This window comes from Thunnus maccoyii, chromosome 12 (assembly GCF_910596095.1).
Source record: "Thunnus maccoyii chromosome 12, fThuMac1.1, whole genome shotgun sequence".
NCBI lineage: Eukaryota > Metazoa > Chordata > Actinopteri > Scombriformes > Scombridae > Thunnus > Thunnus maccoyii.
Window position 1 is genome coordinate 16315004 of NC_056544.1, and position 18673 is coordinate 16333676.

General features: G+C 40.4%; 1 protein-coding gene across 3 annotated transcripts in view; it reads left to right on the top strand.

The window, feature by feature from the left end:
• LOC121909354 (laminin subunit alpha-3-like) overlaps positions 1-18673 on the top strand; it is a 60638-nt gene that overhangs the window by 31530 nt on the left and 10435 nt on the right. For all 3 annotated transcript variants that reach the window (XM_042429861.1, XM_042429860.1, XM_042429862.1), the window contains 39 exons: positions 233-371; positions 569-711; positions 846-949; positions 1164-1320; positions 1692-1855; positions 1977-2085; positions 2181-2278; positions 3358-3556; positions 3735-3861; positions 4129-4277; positions 4771-4886; positions 5217-5428; positions 5530-5734; positions 6671-6815; positions 6934-7074; positions 7458-7619; positions 8059-8160; positions 8264-8347; positions 8864-9094; positions 12082-12195; positions 12767-12885; positions 12985-13065; positions 13204-13304; positions 13426-13479; positions 13580-13731; positions 14280-14390; positions 14484-14595; positions 14795-14962; positions 15186-15382; positions 15641-15757; positions 16058-16212; positions 16431-16572; positions 16700-16799; positions 16895-17011; positions 17126-17296; positions 17458-17609; positions 17741-17935; positions 18033-18181; positions 18393-18555. In XM_042429861.1, the coding sequence (XP_042285795.1) occupies positions 233-371; positions 569-711; positions 846-949; positions 1164-1320; positions 1692-1855; positions 1977-2085; positions 2181-2278; positions 3358-3556; positions 3735-3861; positions 4129-4277; positions 4771-4886; positions 5217-5428; positions 5530-5734; positions 6671-6815; positions 6934-7074; positions 7458-7619; positions 8059-8160; positions 8264-8347; positions 8864-9094; positions 12082-12195; positions 12767-12885; positions 12985-13065; positions 13204-13304; positions 13426-13479; positions 13580-13731; positions 14280-14390; positions 14484-14595; positions 14795-14962; positions 15186-15382; positions 15641-15757; positions 16058-16212; positions 16431-16572; positions 16700-16799; positions 16895-17011; positions 17126-17296; positions 17458-17609; positions 17741-17935; positions 18033-18181; positions 18393-18555 (5457 nt within the window). The remainder of the gene's footprint in view (positions 1-232; positions 372-568; positions 712-845; positions 950-1163; positions 1321-1691; positions 1856-1976; positions 2086-2180; positions 2279-3357; positions 3557-3734; positions 3862-4128; positions 4278-4770; positions 4887-5216; positions 5429-5529; positions 5735-6670; positions 6816-6933; positions 7075-7457; positions 7620-8058; positions 8161-8263; positions 8348-8863; positions 9095-12081; positions 12196-12766; positions 12886-12984; positions 13066-13203; positions 13305-13425; positions 13480-13579; positions 13732-14279; positions 14391-14483; positions 14596-14794; positions 14963-15185; positions 15383-15640; positions 15758-16057; positions 16213-16430; positions 16573-16699; positions 16800-16894; positions 17012-17125; positions 17297-17457; positions 17610-17740; positions 17936-18032; positions 18182-18392; positions 18556-18673) is intronic.

The window sequence follows — 18673 nt, forward strand, 5'->3', positions numbered from 1 at the left end:
TGGTGGACGAAGCTGGCTTTCAGTCTTGCTGTGACTGTAAGTGAAGGGCTTCATTTGGCTGCATTTCCTTCTCTTTACCTTGCTCGCTGTTTGTTGATTAACCCTGCTCTGTTTGCCGACCTGCTTGGACCACCAGACATGATTTTTAACATTTCTCTTCAAGTAACCTCTCCATTGCTCTCATTACGCCTGTGCCATTGCAGTCAGCAGTTTGTCACTCTCATCCCTGCAGAGTGAAGTCAGAGTAACAGTGCATGTTGACCCAAAAGATGGGAGGCAGCACTTATTCCGTGTGGTTCTACGGTTCACTAACCCAAGCAGCACCAGTGTGACTGGTAGCATCAAGGCTACCAATGCCAGAGGCACTGCAGGTAACGCTGCCTCTGACAGTGACTCAACTATTATATTTTACCATTAAACCATCAAATCTAACCCATCATGAAAGAAATCAAAGAACTAAATGATTTCCATCGTTGCATTTATTTCTAAGCTGGTGCATGACGTGTTATCAGTTTTCTGTGCTCTCAACTGTGCATGTGTGACATTATAACCATTTCTGCTTCTGCAGGGTCAGAGCAGAGTAAGGAAGTAGTATTCCCTAGGAGTCCTTCCCCATCCTTCCTCACTGTCCCAGGAGAGGGCTTTGCTGAGCCCTTTACATTGACCCCAGGGAAATGGATCATTCACATAAAGGCTGAGGGTGTTCTGCTGGTGAGTTCCATAAAGAGGACAATGATGTAGAAGAGCATTTCATGATAATTCCTCTGTTTGTGTCCTAACTGAAAAAAATAGTAAGTGTGCGATGGACTGAGTACTGAAATACACATTGTTACTCTCACTCTCAGGACTATTTAGTGCTGTTACCTCAGGATTACTACGAGGCACCACTGCTGCAGGAAAAGATCACCCAGCCCTGCACATACTTACCCACCGCAAACAGGGACACAAAGTAATTCTTAAAATTTTCCGCTCAGTATTTTTGAGGTCTAGCTCTGTGCAAAATATACCTCAACATTAAACAATATGCTGAGGAATGCTTTAAAAATACACTCCGCTTGACCTAAATTCAACATCAAATGAAACATGATGATTGTATGCTTATCTCTTATCAATGTTGTTGGTGGTAATCATAGTTTCTGCCTCTGCCTGTCTGTGTCTCTCAGCTGTCTGTTGTATAAGCATGTGGCCATGGATGGGTTTAGCTTTGTGCTAGGCTCGCAGGGAATACTCTCCAACCGGAACGGGCGCAGGAAGAGACAGGCTCGTGTGCGACGTCCTACGCCAGATCACCCTGAGATGGCTGCTCTCAATGGGAGACAGGTGGGAAGGCCTAGAGTTATATTACAATACAGTTAATAATGTACCAGAGTTTGGTTTCAGTATTGTAGCAATCACTTTTAACACATAAAACACCAAACTATATAACAGACTGAGGTCCTTGGGCAAGTCACGTGTTCCAAAGTCCAGAATGGAACCAGGTTATTGGGCTTTTGGCACTGGGACTATGGAACTACCTGCCCAATTAATATCTAAATGTTTTAGATTCTTTTATTTAGAGTCTTTGAAAATGCTTTTATACAATGATGGCTTTTTACTGCCCATATTTCTTGTCTTTTTGTTGGAGTTTAATTGTAATTGTTGCATATGTTCCATGTAGAGTCACATTGTATGTTCTTTTATGTGTCCTGTAGTCTCAGCTCCAGCTCAGTCTACGTGTGCCTCGTCCCGGTCTATATGCTCTTGTCCTGGAATATGCCAGTGAGGTGGACAGTGTCCAAAATGTCAACATAATCATCAGAGGCCAACCAGGCAGCCAGATCCCAGCCAGGGCCAACATTTACAGTTGTGCCTACAGGTGAGTCCTGTATTTGTTGCACCATCTTATAAAACAATGCTTGTATTTTATTGTTAATGCCAACATCACAGTCTTAGAACGTTGCAGAATATGTATTTTTTGAAGCCGTTTTTTGTTGTAGCTTTTTGTGCCGGAGTGTGGCCGTGGACAACAATAATCAGGTGGCAATGTTGCAGCTTACTCACAAGACAGAACTTGTACTGCAAACTTCCACAACCTCGTTCCTGCTGGTGAGGGAAATGTTTCCACAGAAGTATTATCATAGCTTATAAATGAGAGAACTGAAGACTTTTTTTTTAAAAAATACATTTGTTTTTGTCTGTAGTACAAATTGTATGCAGTGCCTGCAGAAGAGTTCTCCATTGAGTATGTGGAGCCCAAGGTGCTATGTGTCTCCACTCATGGCCGCTTCTCTGAAAACAGGTAATTCACACTGAGTATATCCAGTCGCATGGTTTTAATAACACAGTCACACAGAGATTTTTTTTTATCACCCATCAAAGTAAGCTGCAATTTAGGTTTAATGTTACAAGACTAGATCTTTGTTTTGTGCTTTTGTTTTGGAGTATGGAGAAACACATCTGTTTTCCAGGTGTGTTTGCATGCATTCCTCCAGCCAGGCAAGGTCACTCACCTGAGGTTGAACTTAGGGTCAAACCCACTTTCACTCACCCTAAATGCCTAAATGTACTCTCACTCAACACCTAATGAGCAGGTTAGATGGTACACTCACACATGTGTTTACAGCTGTCAGAGTGCAGTCCTGTCATTTACTGTGCAATTCACCCCCAGACAGTTTAGAAAAGAGGTTTCCAGAAGGCCAAAATATGTTAAGAAAGAAAGAGTTAGAATTATCTTGAAAGCAATGGTAAAACTTTTAATTAAGTTTAGTTGACTCACAAATAAATATGGTTGCAAGGCACAGACCACAGTGATGGTTTAATATGCAGTCGACACTCTGTGTATGCCTTTGCGTGTTTGTGCCCTTGAGCAAGTAAAAGGTTCTCCTTTGCATTTTGCTTGGGTTTTCCTTTTTATTTTGATTCACTTGATTATTCAGATACTTTTTGACACTTTTCCTATTTGACAAAACTATTGCTTCCTTGAAAATATTTGACACAACATTAGAGATCTTACATATTTTGAAAAGTAAAGATACTAAGAGTAGAACAGGTTTTGTTGTGTACTAAGACCATTTATAAATCTGGGGGGAAAAAAGCACATTTGAAGTAAGTTTTGATCAATATTGGAGAGAAATGAGGAGGAATTAAGATGTAGAATCAAATGGAAATAAGGAAGAGATGCAGGAGGAAATGCCAAAGAGTGTTAGTTTGAAAAAGTGGAACATTCATTAAAAGTGTGCGAATATGTAAGTGTTTGATGTCAGAATTTCTGAATATTGATGAGTGAGAAGATGTCAAGATTCAAAAGAGGATTGGTGGAGATCATTGTTATTAAAAGGCTTTAAGTAACAACATCTTGTTGGTGTTTAATGTTTCCAGTCGGCACTGTATTCCGAGGCAGTTCAACAAGCCCACTTCAGCCTGGATTTTGTATGCAGCCCGTGATGGGCAGCTATCTTCTACACCAGCTGTTGCTCCCCGGCAAGTAGAGTATGAAGATGGGAGACGGAGACGACAGTCAGGGGTGTTCACTGTCCGTGACCCTCAGAGGGATGGGGTGCTGCTTAAATTCCCTCAGGTATCAGAGTGAAAACCATACCACGTCCTTACAACCTTGTTGAATAATTTGAGCTTTTCTGGAGTTGACTGTGCTGCTGGGAGCTCAAGACATTCAACAAGCAACCTTTGCCCTGACATTAATTTTCCTTTTCATCATGACTGCATGACACTAAAGTTTCCTCATTATTCCCTTTCAGACGGAGATCAATTTCAACCCTGAGGTGCCCCTCCCGGGCAGGTATGTGGTTGTGGTGCGTTATCACCAGCCTGAGCATATCACCTTCCCTGTGGAGGTCCGAGTGGATGCAGGGCGTGACTGGAAGGGTGAGTGTGTCTGAGGTCCCATCAGATAGCATTAAAGAGTTTATTGGCTCCTAAGCGTATTTATTCTGGCAGTGACTGGGAAAACCTCCTCAGAGAGGGGGGAGGGGTTCCTCCTTAAGAGCAGATTCCCAGAACTCATGACAAGATGATCAAAGGTCTTGGACACATGTGCTCATATGGCTTCAATGGAGAGACAAATTATTGTGGAGTTTGCTGACGTCTCTTTTCAATTTTCTCCTAATCTTTTACTCTGTTCTTCTCTTGCAGGTTCAATAAATGCATCTTTCTGCCCTTCAGTCTCAGGATGTAGAGAGGTAGTCATTGCTGACGGGCGTGTGGCCCTCGACTTTGACCGGCAGCCCTGGCGGCAGCCGAGCATCTCTGTGATTGTGCCACCTAGGAAGACCCTTATTTTGGTCAGTGGTTTATGTGATAAGTCGAACACTGCCTAGATTATATTTACCCACTAAATGAAGAGAGAAATATGGAAAAAAAAACATTTACTTTTGTGTAAAGTCTGCAGGTTTGAGGAGACTGTATTTTGTACTTTAGTTGTTGAGATTGAGTACTTGGCATGCTGAGGTCCTCTCTTCTCAGTGTTATGTCATATCCCCCAACAACAACAATGAAAGGACTGTATTCTACCTGGCAGCTACACACAGTTTTATAAAACCTAAGCTTCCAACTTCTGCAAGGCTGGAAAAGTTTGAGCTCTGCTTTTCTGGTGTTCACTCGCTTTACTTTTTTGTCTTCAGACAAGATGAAACAGAAAAATGTGAATGAAACACTACAGTCCTCAGTTTAATAATTTTCTGCATCTAATACAAGAATAATGCATATCAAAGTGGAAGATTTTATTGAAATTTTGTGAGCTTTTCATTATTTGTTATGATTTGTATCTTTGGACAGGATTATATCATGTTGGTTCCTGATAGAAGTTACACCCCTGATCTCCTGAAAGAGAAGCTGCTGGATAAATCTGCAGATTTCATACAGCAATGCAGAGGAGAAGGGTTCCATATTGAGTAGGTATCCATCCACCATGGCGGTAAAACAAGCTGGACTCAAATCCATTTGAAATGGGACTTTAAAAATTTGATAGGTCACTTATTTTTTTTGTTTGATGAGCCCTTCCTTCTTATAATCTGTGATATATTGATTCTTTCTTAGTCTTTTTTTCTTTTTTTTTTTCAGGGCAAAAATCTATTTTCTCAGCAGCACCAGTATACTATTTTTAGAGTAATAAGATTTGCTAAAGCAGATGTTTTTGTAAATAGTGCCCTCTAGCTGTGATGATTGAGTATAAAATCACAGCTGTGTTTGATAGGTCTGCTTTCATTTTCCTGTCCCCTCAGCCCCAGAACATCTTCTCAGTTCTGCAGAGACTCTGCCCGCTCACTTGTAGCAGCTTATAATGATGGAGCTCTGCCTTGCAACTGTGACAAATCCGGCTCCACAGGGACCACTTGCGATCCAGTTGGAGGACAGTGTCCCTGCAGGCAGCATGTCATCGGTCGGCAGTGCACGAGGTGTGCCACAGGATACTATGGCTTCCCCTACTGCAGACGTGAGTGAACATATGCCAAATAGAGCGCGAGGAGTTAAAATTTTTGGCGTATTTTAATGTTGTATGAAATTCACCTAATGAAATCCCCTTTCCCTCTTCAGCATGCGAGTGTGGCAGTCGATTGTGTGATGAAACGACAGGACGGTGTATCTGCCCTCCTCAGACAGTCAAACCAGCCTGTGATGTGTGTCAGAGTGAGACTTTCAGCTATCACCCTCTGCTGGGCTGCGAGGCCTGTGAATGCTCTCCAAGTGGCATCAGAGCAAATGCAGGGTCTGAATGCGATCGTGTCAGTGGACAGTGCAAGTGAGTGGAAACTTACTATCAACAAGCCTGTATTAGTGAGATTAGTTAATTAAACTGTGTTTTACAGCTTGTAGTTTTTTTGTTTCTTGTGTAGTATACTAACAACCAGGGCTGTACATAGATGTATTGTCATATTACAGGAATTTTACATAAGTTAAAGCAAAAACATTCTTCACAAGAAATTGAAAAAGTAAGAAAGTAAATAAGTGAAATATACAGATTTAACAAGAGAGGACATTCTCTTAAAAACTTAAATGTAGTGACAAAAGTCGTAAAAGACCCGCCAGTAAAATAAGTGTTTTAAAAAGTCACCCCTGGGAAGAGCAGTCTAAAAAAATCTTTATTTATATCACTATAAACTGAAACTCTTTCTATTTATGTTTATTTACTGACTGATGAGATGTCCCTTTATGAAAAAAGTTGCATAAACTTATAATTTCTTAATGATATATTTTTTAAAAATAATTCTTACTTATATGATTGTATCATTTCTTTGAAATCTATAGTACTGCGCGAAATAATGGTTTGTCCCTTACAGATAAAAGTTTTCCTTCACTCCCTCATTTTTGAGTAACGAAAGAGGCCTGCAGCTTCTACACTAACAGTGAAAGTGAAACATATCACCAAACCACTTAAAGTAATTAATGAGGGATTAGTTCACAGACCAGTCATGTTGACAGATTGTCTTTTCTTTCATGCATCTTTTCACTTTAAGCTTCACCACTCAGTTAATATAAAGCATTAAAGCATAAAGAAATATGGAGTAATGCGCACAATGTGATTACTGTCTTTGCCTGTACACAAAGAGCTGTTCCAATACAGTTCTGTAAAAGTGTAAATGAGCTGACTTTATAAACTTATGAACCTGATAAAATTATATTGTAAATCACATCCAGAAATTTACTAAAGATAATGTGTCTGTGTGTTTTTATGTAGCTGCAAGCCTAGGATTAGTGGACGGCAGTGTGATCGTTGTGCTGCAGGTTATTATCGCTTCCCTGAATGTGTACCTTGTGACTGTAAAAAAGGTGGTGTCACACGTAACGTGTGTCACCCAGACACTGGGAGGTGTCTCTGCAAGGTGAGCTAAATATGCCAAATAGCTGATTTAAAAAAAAACAGCAACTCTCTTGTTCATTTTTGTTTATTCCTTTTGCCTTGTTCTGACTTTCTCTCCATCATTGCTGCCATGTTTGTAGAGTAATGTTGCTGGTGTGAGGTGTGATATCTGTCGGGATGGTTCCTTCTATTTTGACCCCTCCAATCCTCATGGCTGTACCAGTTGCTTCTGTTTCGGAGCCACTGACCAGTGTCAGAGCTCCAGCAAGCGCAGGGGGAAGGTGTGTTTGCTTTCACTGCATGTTCATGAATGCCTTTGGAAATGTTATGCCTGCAAAGCTTTCTGGGTGATAGCAGTTATGTGGTACACAACATTATTTGTTTAATGAAAGCTGAACATACATACAGATGTTCAGGAAAAGGACCTATGATAGTATAGCAGATCATAGTATACATACCATAGTGATTTTGCCGGTGTCTGAGCACATTCTGTGGTGTCCGTCAGTTATTTATTCTGGTATCATCTAACTAACATCAAGACTTGTTGCTCTGATCTTCAACTTGTGGAGGTATTCTTCTGTTTTGAACATAAATGACTGTATAAAAATATATATAGAGAGTTTTAGGTTTTTCCCTTTAACTGCTATATAATCCCTATTGTTAGTTTGTTGAAATGCGTGGCTGGCGTTTGGAAAGCCCCGACCAGGGGGAGGTGCCCTCTGTGTTGAACTCAGCCAGTAACACAGTGGTGGCAGATGTCCAGGAGCTTCCTCCTACAGTTCGAGATCTACACTGGGTGGCGCCACCGTCCTACCTAGGAGACAGGGTGAGTGGATGAAGGGACTGAACATAATGGCAGAAAAAAGGCTTGTGTCAGTAAATCTTTACTAATGTTTAAATATGGAACCAGATATTTGCAGAGTAATATCCTTTAATTCATAAATTGAGCCCAAAAAGGCAAGATTAAAAGAAAATTCAATAATTTTGGGGACTTAGTCTGTGTTCCATATTTTACTCACTGATATAGTTGTTGAGATCTGAGGATGCAGCAGCATTACTGCTATACAATTTATCCTAATTATTTAAATGACTTATTTGGAAATGAAAACTCCTAGCTCTATTTTGACCTAATCGACTTACTGTATTTGTGCGTACACTCAGGTTTTCAACGTAGTGGATGAATGTAATGGACATGTAGGTACTGTAAGAATGCATGAAAACCAAATTTTCCTTCAAGCAATATAGTGTTTCTTTCTTTTCCCTAGGTTTCTTCTTATGGTGGTTATGTTACCTACCAGTCCAAATCCTTTGGCATTCCCAGTGAGGGGATGACTCTGATGGACAGAAGACCTGATGTCCTTCTAACTGTGCGTAGAATCATAGTGCCACCAATTTCTTCTCTCTCTGACTTCTTTTTTTCTTTTTCAGGTATTACTTACTGTATTTATTCATCTCTGTATTTCCCTCTAGGGCCAGGAAATGACCCTGATCCACATGGCTCCACAAGTCCAATCTCCAGACAGACTGTATCAGGGCAGAGTCCTGCTTGTGGAGGTAAAGAACACAATTGTTCCTCTGTTTGTTTTAAGGTCCAAAGTGTCTGTAGGCAGTGATGTTAATTTAGTCCCATAATACAGAAGTGTTGAGTGGGATGAACTTCGTACTTTTCTATTCTAAAAGCCTTATCAGTAGTAGGGTTATTAAGTTCAACATGTTGATCCACTAGCAGTCTGTCTTTTGAACTGTAAGATATGTTTGTTTGTTCTGGTGGTAGTAGTGCTAGAGGAAAAGTCAGGGGGTCACCAGAGACAAATAGATATATAGACTAAAGACATCAGGATTCATCCATAGTTGACCATAAATATTCCTACCAAAGTAAAAGACAATCTGGCCAGTAGCTGTTGAGATATCATGCATTAAGGTGTAGGGCTGATAACAAAATATACTGTATAATTTTACATACCTCTCAAGTTTTATACTATATTAAAGCCAAAATATATATATCTATTTGAGTTTCCCCTTACATATGTCTCAGGATTAGTACTATAATAACTTGTCTGTTGTTTGCAGGGAAACTGGCGCCACGCTGGCACCAACAGGCCTGTGTCCAGAGAGGAACTGATGATGGTCTTAGCCGGTCTGGTGGATCTGAGGATCCGAGCCTTGTACTTTACTCAGAGCCAGCGACTCAGTCTAGGACAGGTGGGCTTTGAGGAGGCCACTAACAACGGGACTGGTGGTCCTGGAAACACTGTGGAAAATTGTTTCTGCCCGCCTGAGTACACTGGAGACTCCTGTGAGGTGAGGAATTAAAAGGCCATTAAATATCCCTTAATAGCAGTAGACTCTTTTTTTTTCTTTCTCAATAACATGATGTAAAGATTTGTTGATACATATCAGAGGATTGTATGTTTATTAAGTTACAACCTGTATGCCTTTTCTAATTGGATTTTTTATTGAACTTTATAAGTTCATATGTGAACACAAACACAACTTGTATGATGGTGAATCCCTTCTTGGGTGTGGACAAAAACTTGGGGGAATCTTGCTTTACTGATTTTCACAACTTCCACACTTTAAAAAAAACCAAAAAACATTAATACTTCTTCCATGCTGACAAAACCTTCACCTGGAAGCTATATAGGAAAAATACATGGAAAAAGAACTAGTAAAAGATGGTGACAGGCTGGGGAGATAATGATAATTTTGTCAGAAGCAGAGAATATAAGAAGCAGGGTGGAGCAAATGTTGATTGAAATATCAATCTTGTCATCTTTGAGGAGCAGGACCTCCTCATACTTTTCAGGTGTCCTGACACGTCTGAACCAAGTAACACACCCTTTTCCTAGAGGAAAAATTCATCAGCTGAGGAGCCTTGGGTGGAATGTACTGGAAAATACCAGTCGGAGAGCTGTGCAGCCAAATTGTGTAGCCCGAGGGTGGGATGTGATGCACAATCACGCAGACATAATATTAGTGATTATGCAGCTATAATCACTGGCATGGCTACGGCTCACAGAAACGTAGAGCAAACATTCATGATGTTGTTGCTAAGGAGAAGCTTTACTTCTATTATGTATTATTATCTATTACTTTATTTTATTCTGGGAATGGTACTGACTTTACTTAGTGTTTTTGTGCCTCTCAAATCTGATCTGTATACACACATGATTCCAGCAGTTTTGCCCACAAAAGCTAATTAAAAAGAGAATGGACCGATCTTTAATTAAAAGAAAGAGTTTAAAGAGTTTTCATGTAACTGAGAGAATTTATTAGTGGGGAGAAGCAGTAATAACAAGAACACTTTAATTAAATATTTTTCTCATTTATTTTCTCGGAGTGCTGTTGCCATTGATGTGGTTCTGTGTACGTGAGCCATTGTGTGATTGGGTGTGTTTAAAGGAAGTTGATTATATGGGCCCAGAGGGGATATGACCAAGCGCCTCGCCTTGATACATGGGGTGTGGCAGCTGGCAACACACTGTTACTCATAAACCTGAGTGCACCTACAGTTTGTGTGTCTGTAAGCAGACACACCTAGTTGTGTCTGATGTGTATTTGAGTAGCATGATTTAATCGTGAGTTTATGGTCTATGTTGTCTGAAGATGTCTGAATTCCCCTCTCAGTCATATATGCTTATACAAATGCTGTTCTAAAGCACACACACACACACACACACTCACACACACACACTCACACACTCACACACACACACACACACACACACACACACACACACATATATATACTTTATTATCACTTTACATACGTTGAATGTTGTACTGGCTAATTCAAGTAGAGGCTTTATCAACACACCCTTTGAGCTATAAGTCGACATATTTTCTCTTTTCACAAATGCTAATAGTGGATATCTTGCCACATTTGTCTGTCTGGCTGTGTCAAGCAATTCTGTGTGTGTGTGTGTGTGTGTTTGCGGGGGAGACAGAAAAAAGGAGTGAGAGATCATGTAAACACCTGCATGTGTGTGCTTGTGCGCCTGCATACACTCATGCTGATGTGCAGCACTGACTCAGGTAGGACATGGGGCGTGTCCTCTTTGTGTGCGTGTGTATGAGTGAGCGTGTGTGTTTAAGAGGCTGAGGCAGGGGAGAGTGGAGCATTATTTCACACAGACTAAACGTTAGGAATGTTAGATACGTGTATGGATAGACATCGGAAGAGAGGGGTTCTTTTACAGACCCTGTTATGGGGGACTTTGATTGGACTATGCTTCGCTGGGCCCAGACCCTTCCATAGACGGGAGCGTCCCCGCTACGCCAGGCATAATGACAGATGGACTCAGAGGATACAATACCCTTCGCTTCATGACCGGGGAAATCAGCGGATAGAATATCCGTCAGTTAATGACCAAGGAACCCAAGAAATACGCTACCCGTCAGTACATGACAGAGGACAGACTATTCAGTATCCTTCTCTCAATGACAATGCCGCCAGTTCTCAGATTCAGGTAAAACTGTGATGCATCTTATCATTTAAGAGATATTACTGTAGCTCAAGTGCAGGTTATACTTCTTAACATCTCAAGTGTGGATTGTTGGTGACTTGAAGACTGTTTTCTCTAAAAGCAAAGGACATGTTTTGGCTCTTCAGTGTCAATGTCTTAATGACATTCAATTCATGTCAAGTTCATGGCTGTGTGCTCTACAAGTACTTTTTCCCACACTTCATGACACCAAACAGATCATCCTTTGTAAATGGCAGGCTAAAGCTGCGGAAACATTGCTATGTTTAGGCAAAATAAAACTAATGCTGTGTTTGTAGCTTATTGGTTAAGCTTAGATAGTGTGTGGTGATAATTGGTATTATGGTACACATTTGTACATGATATCATTCCGAGTTGGATAATAATATGACAATATAAACCGTAAAAGGGTAGAAATTGATGTAGTTTTAGCATTTATAATATTAATTATTCTGGTTATATTTGGCTGGATCTTGTAACATAATGTTGCTGATTAATGAGCAGGACTACTCTTTGGCAACAGATTCTTCATTGAATTTCCAGAAAATGTACTATATCATGATATGTATTAACTTCACCATCTAAAATAACACACAACATAGCATAATGGAAGGTTTTATCTAAATTTCCCACCTCTAATATCATAATTGTTATAATAACATAATAATACATAACATAATATACTTTGTCTCTTGCCCTTTTAGCTATTTTGTATATTCAAAGGGTATACAGTGGTTTCTCGGTATATATGAGGTACACTAATTTAAATGATGGTATACATGTCTTTATATTTGTGTTTTGCAGAAATGTGCTCCTGGATACTACAGAGCTGCCAATGGACTTTACCTGGGCCGCTGTGTGCCCTGTGACTGCAATGGTCTGTCGGATGAGTGTGAGCTCAAGACAGGGAAGTGCCAGGTAAGAAACTCTCAACACACAACACTCATGACCATGAGTATATGTACCTACAAGCACCTAAAAGGCAGAATGATTACATCAGTCCAGTTGACTCTGTGTGTGAGCCACAGTTAAGTCAGAGTCTAGACCTGTCAGCTCCAGGGTACATCTGTGGGCACACTGTTGCAACCCAACCCTGCTTGTTTGCCTGTAGCTATGTGTTTTTTTTTTATCACCACATCTGAAGCACTGTTTGATATAGTTTTCTGATTTCCCGTTATGGGCCCCCCTCTCTCTCATTATTCTCCTTGATGGGAGGATGAGCCTGAAAACATTTTAAAATCTCATCCATCTCTGTTGTATTGTTTTTATTGTTATGCAAGACACTCAAGACCGGGCCCATGTGTGCAATGCACGTGTTGATCCACACCCTAGCAGTTGAACACGCTCTCTGCAGTGAGCATCAAATTCTTGGTGGTTGATTGGCTTGCTTCAGTGTAGGAAAAGACTTGATATCTGGTTTAGTTCATACAGCACATCTACAATGTTTAAGTCACAAGTCTTTTAATAATACATTATGTGTCATTTTCAGAACTGCCGGTATAACACAGCTGGGGACAAATGTGAACGCTGCAAAGAAGGTTACTATGGAAACGCTGCTCAGAGGACATGCAGAGTGTGCCCGTGCCCCTTCAATGCACCCACAAACAGGTGTGTGAGAAAAACAGAACACCTCCAAATAGTTGTACCATAATTACATGTAAATTTGTATTTCAGGAATTAAATCTTAATCTTCCTATCAATCTGCAGTTTTGCAGTAGGTTGCAGACAGGTCTATGGAGACTTCCAGTGTATATGCAAAGCAGGATACGCTGGAGACAGATGTGAGAGGTAAGTGTCTTTATGGACAGATTATTTTAACATGCCAGGAGATGATATTCAAATACTGTGCAAAATAGATACTCTAAAAGGTCTTAGTTATTCCTATTTTGTCACTTATTCTATCTTATTTATTTCTCTTTCTCATAGGTGTGCTCCTGGTTTCTATGGTGACCCACTAACACAAGGAGGAAGTTGTCGGCCCTGTAAATGCAACGGCAATGGCAACAGCTGTGATCCCAGGACTGGAGGTTAGATTCTGTGATTGTCTTTTGAAGCTACACATTAATACAATCAATTCAGTCATACTGTTTTTGAAATTCTATACATCTAATAAATATTAACCTAATGTCTTTTTTATTGTTTCTGTAGTTTGTAAGAACACACTGGAGCCAGGAGACACAGACACAGACGAGCAATGCCAAGGTGAATAGACAAAAAATAACTGAGGTTTGACTCTGTAACATGCAGTTTACAATATATAGGGTAGGTTCCTTTGTCAACCAAACCCTCCTTTCTTTTCCAGAGTGTGATAATTGTGCTCAGACTTTGCTAAATGATCTGGAGAAGCTGGAAGATGAGATGGGAAGGATCAAGGCTCAGCTGGACAATGCTTCCGCCAGTGCCTCCTCTCAGGACAGGCTGAAGAAGCTGGAGAAGGCCGTGTCAGACACCAAGGTAACATTTCAGTGTACTGTAACCCTGCCCGCTGACTCTGAAGGCTACAGAGGAACACCTGCAGAGTTCCAGATTATGTGTAGACACAATAGCCAAGACAGACTTCACATGATGTCCTGATGCCAAATGAATAGCCACAACAAGCACAATGAGATCCATAGTTTTTTTTATAATTTTCACACTCACACATACACACAAACAGTTTGGTGCAAGGATGAGTGCACTTATGCGAACGTTCCAGATTCCTGCTGATAAGCAATCTCAGTGAATTTTGTCCCACAGCCAGTGTGTCAACATGAGTTAGAGACTACACCGCTGGAAGCCAGTGTTTGTCGTACCAACTTGTCATTTCTCATTCCCTTGTAAACTCAGTATTACATCCACTTCATTTGAGTGTGCACCCTTTGTGCATTCATGAGACACAAGTAAATATTTCCCTCTGTGCCGTTTTGAAAACAGTCCCTATCAGTCTCAAGCTTCAATACACCACTTACAGAATCTGAGTTTGACATCATGCAGCTTACTTTACATTTCTGTGCTCTTTGCAGATTCTTGTGAGAAAATTCAGCTCCTCTATCAACACCCAAAAGTCCAGAGTCAGCCAACTGGAAGATGACATGGGCATTCTCTCAGATGACATCAGCTCCCTTCAAGACAAAGTAGGTTGCTGGGGAGAATGCCTAGCACAGTAGTTAAATGAAATCAGCATGCAATGATAAGTGTGAGAATGTTTTTTTAAATTTTTTATTTAGGCAGATGAAAGGGCCGCTGATGCTGACAAGGCAGTGGAAGATGTTGAAAAGACCCACAAGAGGGCTAAGGATCTGGACTCAGATATTCGAAACGTGCTCAAGAAAATCCAAGGTAAAATGAAAACTCACAGTAAATTCAATGGCAGCACAGCTCTTTTCTGTCTTTCATCTTTCTTTTGGCCCCCTGCTCTCTTCTGTTCTCTGCATGTATAATTTTATATTAATCTAGTTTTGCAATATAGGTAGTATCTTAGCCTTCAATTAAATTTAAATATTTGCTTGACTGTTGGCATGTTTCTGTATGTTCGCAGCTCTTCTTGACCAGCTGAAGGAGGCAGGCACCAGCGGTGATACGCTGCCCAATGAAAACCTGGCTAAAATGCTAGAGGACGCTCAGCGCATGGTGAAGGAGATGGAGAACAGAAACTTCACCCCCCAGAAGACTGCTGCTGCGAAAGAAAGAGACGAGGCCAAGAAACGTACGATATTTAGTCTAAACTTAGCCAATAAAAACTTGTGAAAACAGTGAATTCCTCTAAGACCTTCATGAAGAGCAAACCTTTCCAAAATTGCAGTACTGAACTGGTTTTATTAGATTAAATTTTTTAATCTCTGAGGTCACTACTTTGTTTTAAGTGTGAAACATTATTTTCAAGGTATGAGGGATGAACCTAGTCTAATGTATTCTATTCTGTTCTCCAGTGCTAGACTACATCAAGGCAAATGTAAGTAAGCAGTGCGACCAGAATGAGGCCGCAGCAGAGAAGATTCGGGGCCTTCTGAAGGATTACAACGCCAAACTGAAGGACCTGGACGAGGCTCTGAAGGAAGCAGATATCTTGGTGAAAAAAGCCAACACCCAGAATGGACTCAACTCTCAGACACTGGGAGAGCTGCAGGTAATGACACCTAAATGAAACAATTAATCAGTTACGAAGAACATGTGTTCTTGTGGGTTAATAGTTAGTAACTTTGCATACAAACTACTGTGAAGATCATATATATTATTTTGTTTCTGTTATTTGTTGTAAAAAATAGTTGAATAATCTGTATAGTACATGTCAATTGTAAGGTATTATGTAAATGCTATAACAGTTTTTGCTATAGTCGTTACACAGGTGTACTTTTAATCAAACTGATTCATATGCTCCCTACAGAAACGTATCAATGACTTAAAGAAAGAACGGAAGACCGTTGAGGACCAAATGGCCATGGCAAAGAATGAGCTGAAGAAAACAGAGGATATGGTGAAAATGCTAACTGACAGTAAAATGGTACGTTTGACAAACTGTAGCTTGAATCTTTTTTTTAACTTTTTTTTTTACTGTTAAAACTATAAAGTTACATGGCTTGTAATGTGTTGCCTCTCAGTATGAGTCCAAACATTTTGATGTACTGTAGCTACAATATGTAACAATAAACGATCTGATCCCACACGCATCAGGTCCTAACATGCATGCATCCACTCAGATAATGATCAGTGTTTTTGCTTGTTATGCTCTGAGGTGAAGTAAATGGTATTTCCTGGTGTTATGAATATCTTGCACCCAATCACCTGTCCTTCTCCTCTGCAGGAGTATGAACAGCTGGCTGCACAGCTGGATGGTGCCAAGACTGACTTGACCAGGAAGGTGAATGAGATTGCCAAGGCAGCAGCCAAGGAGGACATTGTGGAGGCAGCAGAGGAACATGCCAAGAACCTCAACAAGCTGGCTAAGGAGCTTGAGGAGTAGGTCTACATACAATAGATATCTCATTATAACTTGAGGTTTGATCAGTGGATTGAGTGAAATTCAGCCGTATAGTGTCTGTTGTTTTTCCGAATTTGACTTCTCTTTCCTCATCACTTACATAGCTTTCTTGATGATACCAAGTCTTTTATTTTTTGTACATCCATTCTCCATGTGTCTTGGGTTTATTTTCCTCCCTTGTTGTCCTGTGTGGCAGTGCCGTGAAGAACGCAAGTGGACGTACTGAAGTGCGTAGTGCCAAAGACGCCATTGACGCCTACAAGAACATCACAGATGCAATTAACGCCGCTGAGGCAGCTGCTAATGAGGCCAAAGATGCAGCAGACAACGCCTTGAATGTAAGCCACAATTTATGACACTCTATACATTAAGTAACTGCACACTTCTTGGCATGATATGAAATTCATGATGTATTGGATAGAATACTTTAATAATACCGACCAATATGTTTTTTCTTCCTTTTAGAATGTAAAAAACCAGAAACTCACACAAAGAGCAAAAGACCTGAAAGAGACTGGCGATGAGCTGCTGGAGAATGCAAAAGGGGCACAGAGAGACCTTCAGGGTATTCAACTCCTTTCTTAAACTGTTGCTATTTTTTAAAATAATGCAAAAGCTTTGTTACTAATTTGTGTTTTGTTTTTTTGTTTTTCTTAACAGATGCTACCGACGACCTCACTGATGTGAGGATGCGCCTGGAGAATGCTGACAAGAAGAAGAAAGCTCTTGAGAAAGACCTTCTTGATGCACAGAGGCAATTAAATGATGCCAAAAGAGGTAGAACAAGACAAGGCATTATAGGATTAAGCACAACTGTTTGTGTGTTTGGAAGGTTATTGGAGCATATTTTCTTTCATTTATTGTCCCTAATTATCTGTTTCTCACAATCAGATGACATTGCTAATATGATCAACGAGGCCAAGAGGAAGGCAGCTTCAGCTAATGACTCAGCCAGTAACACTATGGACAAACTGAATGCCATCAAAAAGGAAATTGACAAGATCAGCGTCTCTCCCGTGGACCCCAACCTAAGCAATGTATTGGATGATGTAGACCAGTCAGGTGAGATATTGAAAATACATATATACATATAGACATTTGGCACAACATTTCTCATGTTTTTTTGTAGTTTATGGTACAGAATAACCATTTTTATACATTATGTATATTTAGGATTGAAAGAGGCTGCCTTTTTACACATTGTATTTTTTTTCTACATTTAGTGAAGGACTTGTTGAAAACCATCCCATCTCTGAATGATAAGATCTCAGAGGTGGAGGACCTGACCTCGCAGTTCTCACCCCAGAGCAACATAACTGAGAACATCAAGAAGATCAAAGAGCTCATTGAACAGGCCCGGGATGCAGCTAACAGGGTGAGTCCCCCCCTCTTTAAATATGTCTATATTCACCTATAAGCCATCAATTCTATATACACATCCAACCCCAAATCGATTAGATCTTCCCCCTTTGTAATGTCTTTTCCTCATTCATGTCTTCTCTCCAGATTGTGGTCCCAATGAAGTTCAAAGGCGATGGCCATGTGGAGTTGCGTCCGCCACAGAATCTGGAGGATCTGAAGGCCTACACAGCCATATCTCTTTCTCTGCAGAGACCTAAAGGCAGGGGAGACGGAAGACGCAGACGCAGACAGACCATAGACAATGGAGACATGTTTGTGTTGTACCTTGGCAATAAAGATGTAAGTGGGTGCTTAAAATGAATGCCCATATGAATCATTTGATATAAAGATTTGGTTTGTAATTGTGCACAAGGCATTAACAAACTGTTTCTTGTAGTCCTCAAAGAACTACATAGGTATGGCTTTGAGGGGCAATGTGCTGTATGGTGTCTATAAGCTCAACGGAGTCGAATACGAGATGAAAACAGATTCTATCACCACGTCTGCAAATGAGCCGGCCATGTTTGATAAAGTGGACCTACGCAGGTAAACTGTTGTCATTTTCTGAAATGTTTTGCTGCAGTCAATATTGTATATATAAATGCACATTTATGGCATTTGACATATATCTACTGTGACTTACTACACAGCCCTCTCTGTATTTAAAAGTGAAAAAGACGCAGGAAATTCGTGAAAGGTGCCAATGTAATGAAAACCTTGGGGGTTTTTTGTTTGGTTTTTTCATCTTATGATTTAGAATTTATCAAGATGCAGAGCTGATCCTTACCAAAGATCACACATCAAACACACCTGGTACACCAATTAGGAAAAACAACCAAGGATCAATGACCCAAAACCTTCTGGACCTCAGCCCCAGTGATATTGTTTTCTACGTCGGAGGCTACCCTGACACCTTCACTGTGAGCTCCCAAACACACTGCCAGCATTCAATATGTCTAATTACTGGAAACAAGGTTTGCAATACTGAAATATTATTACTAGGGGTTTTGTTAATACCCTTCCTCTGTTTTGCTTCTC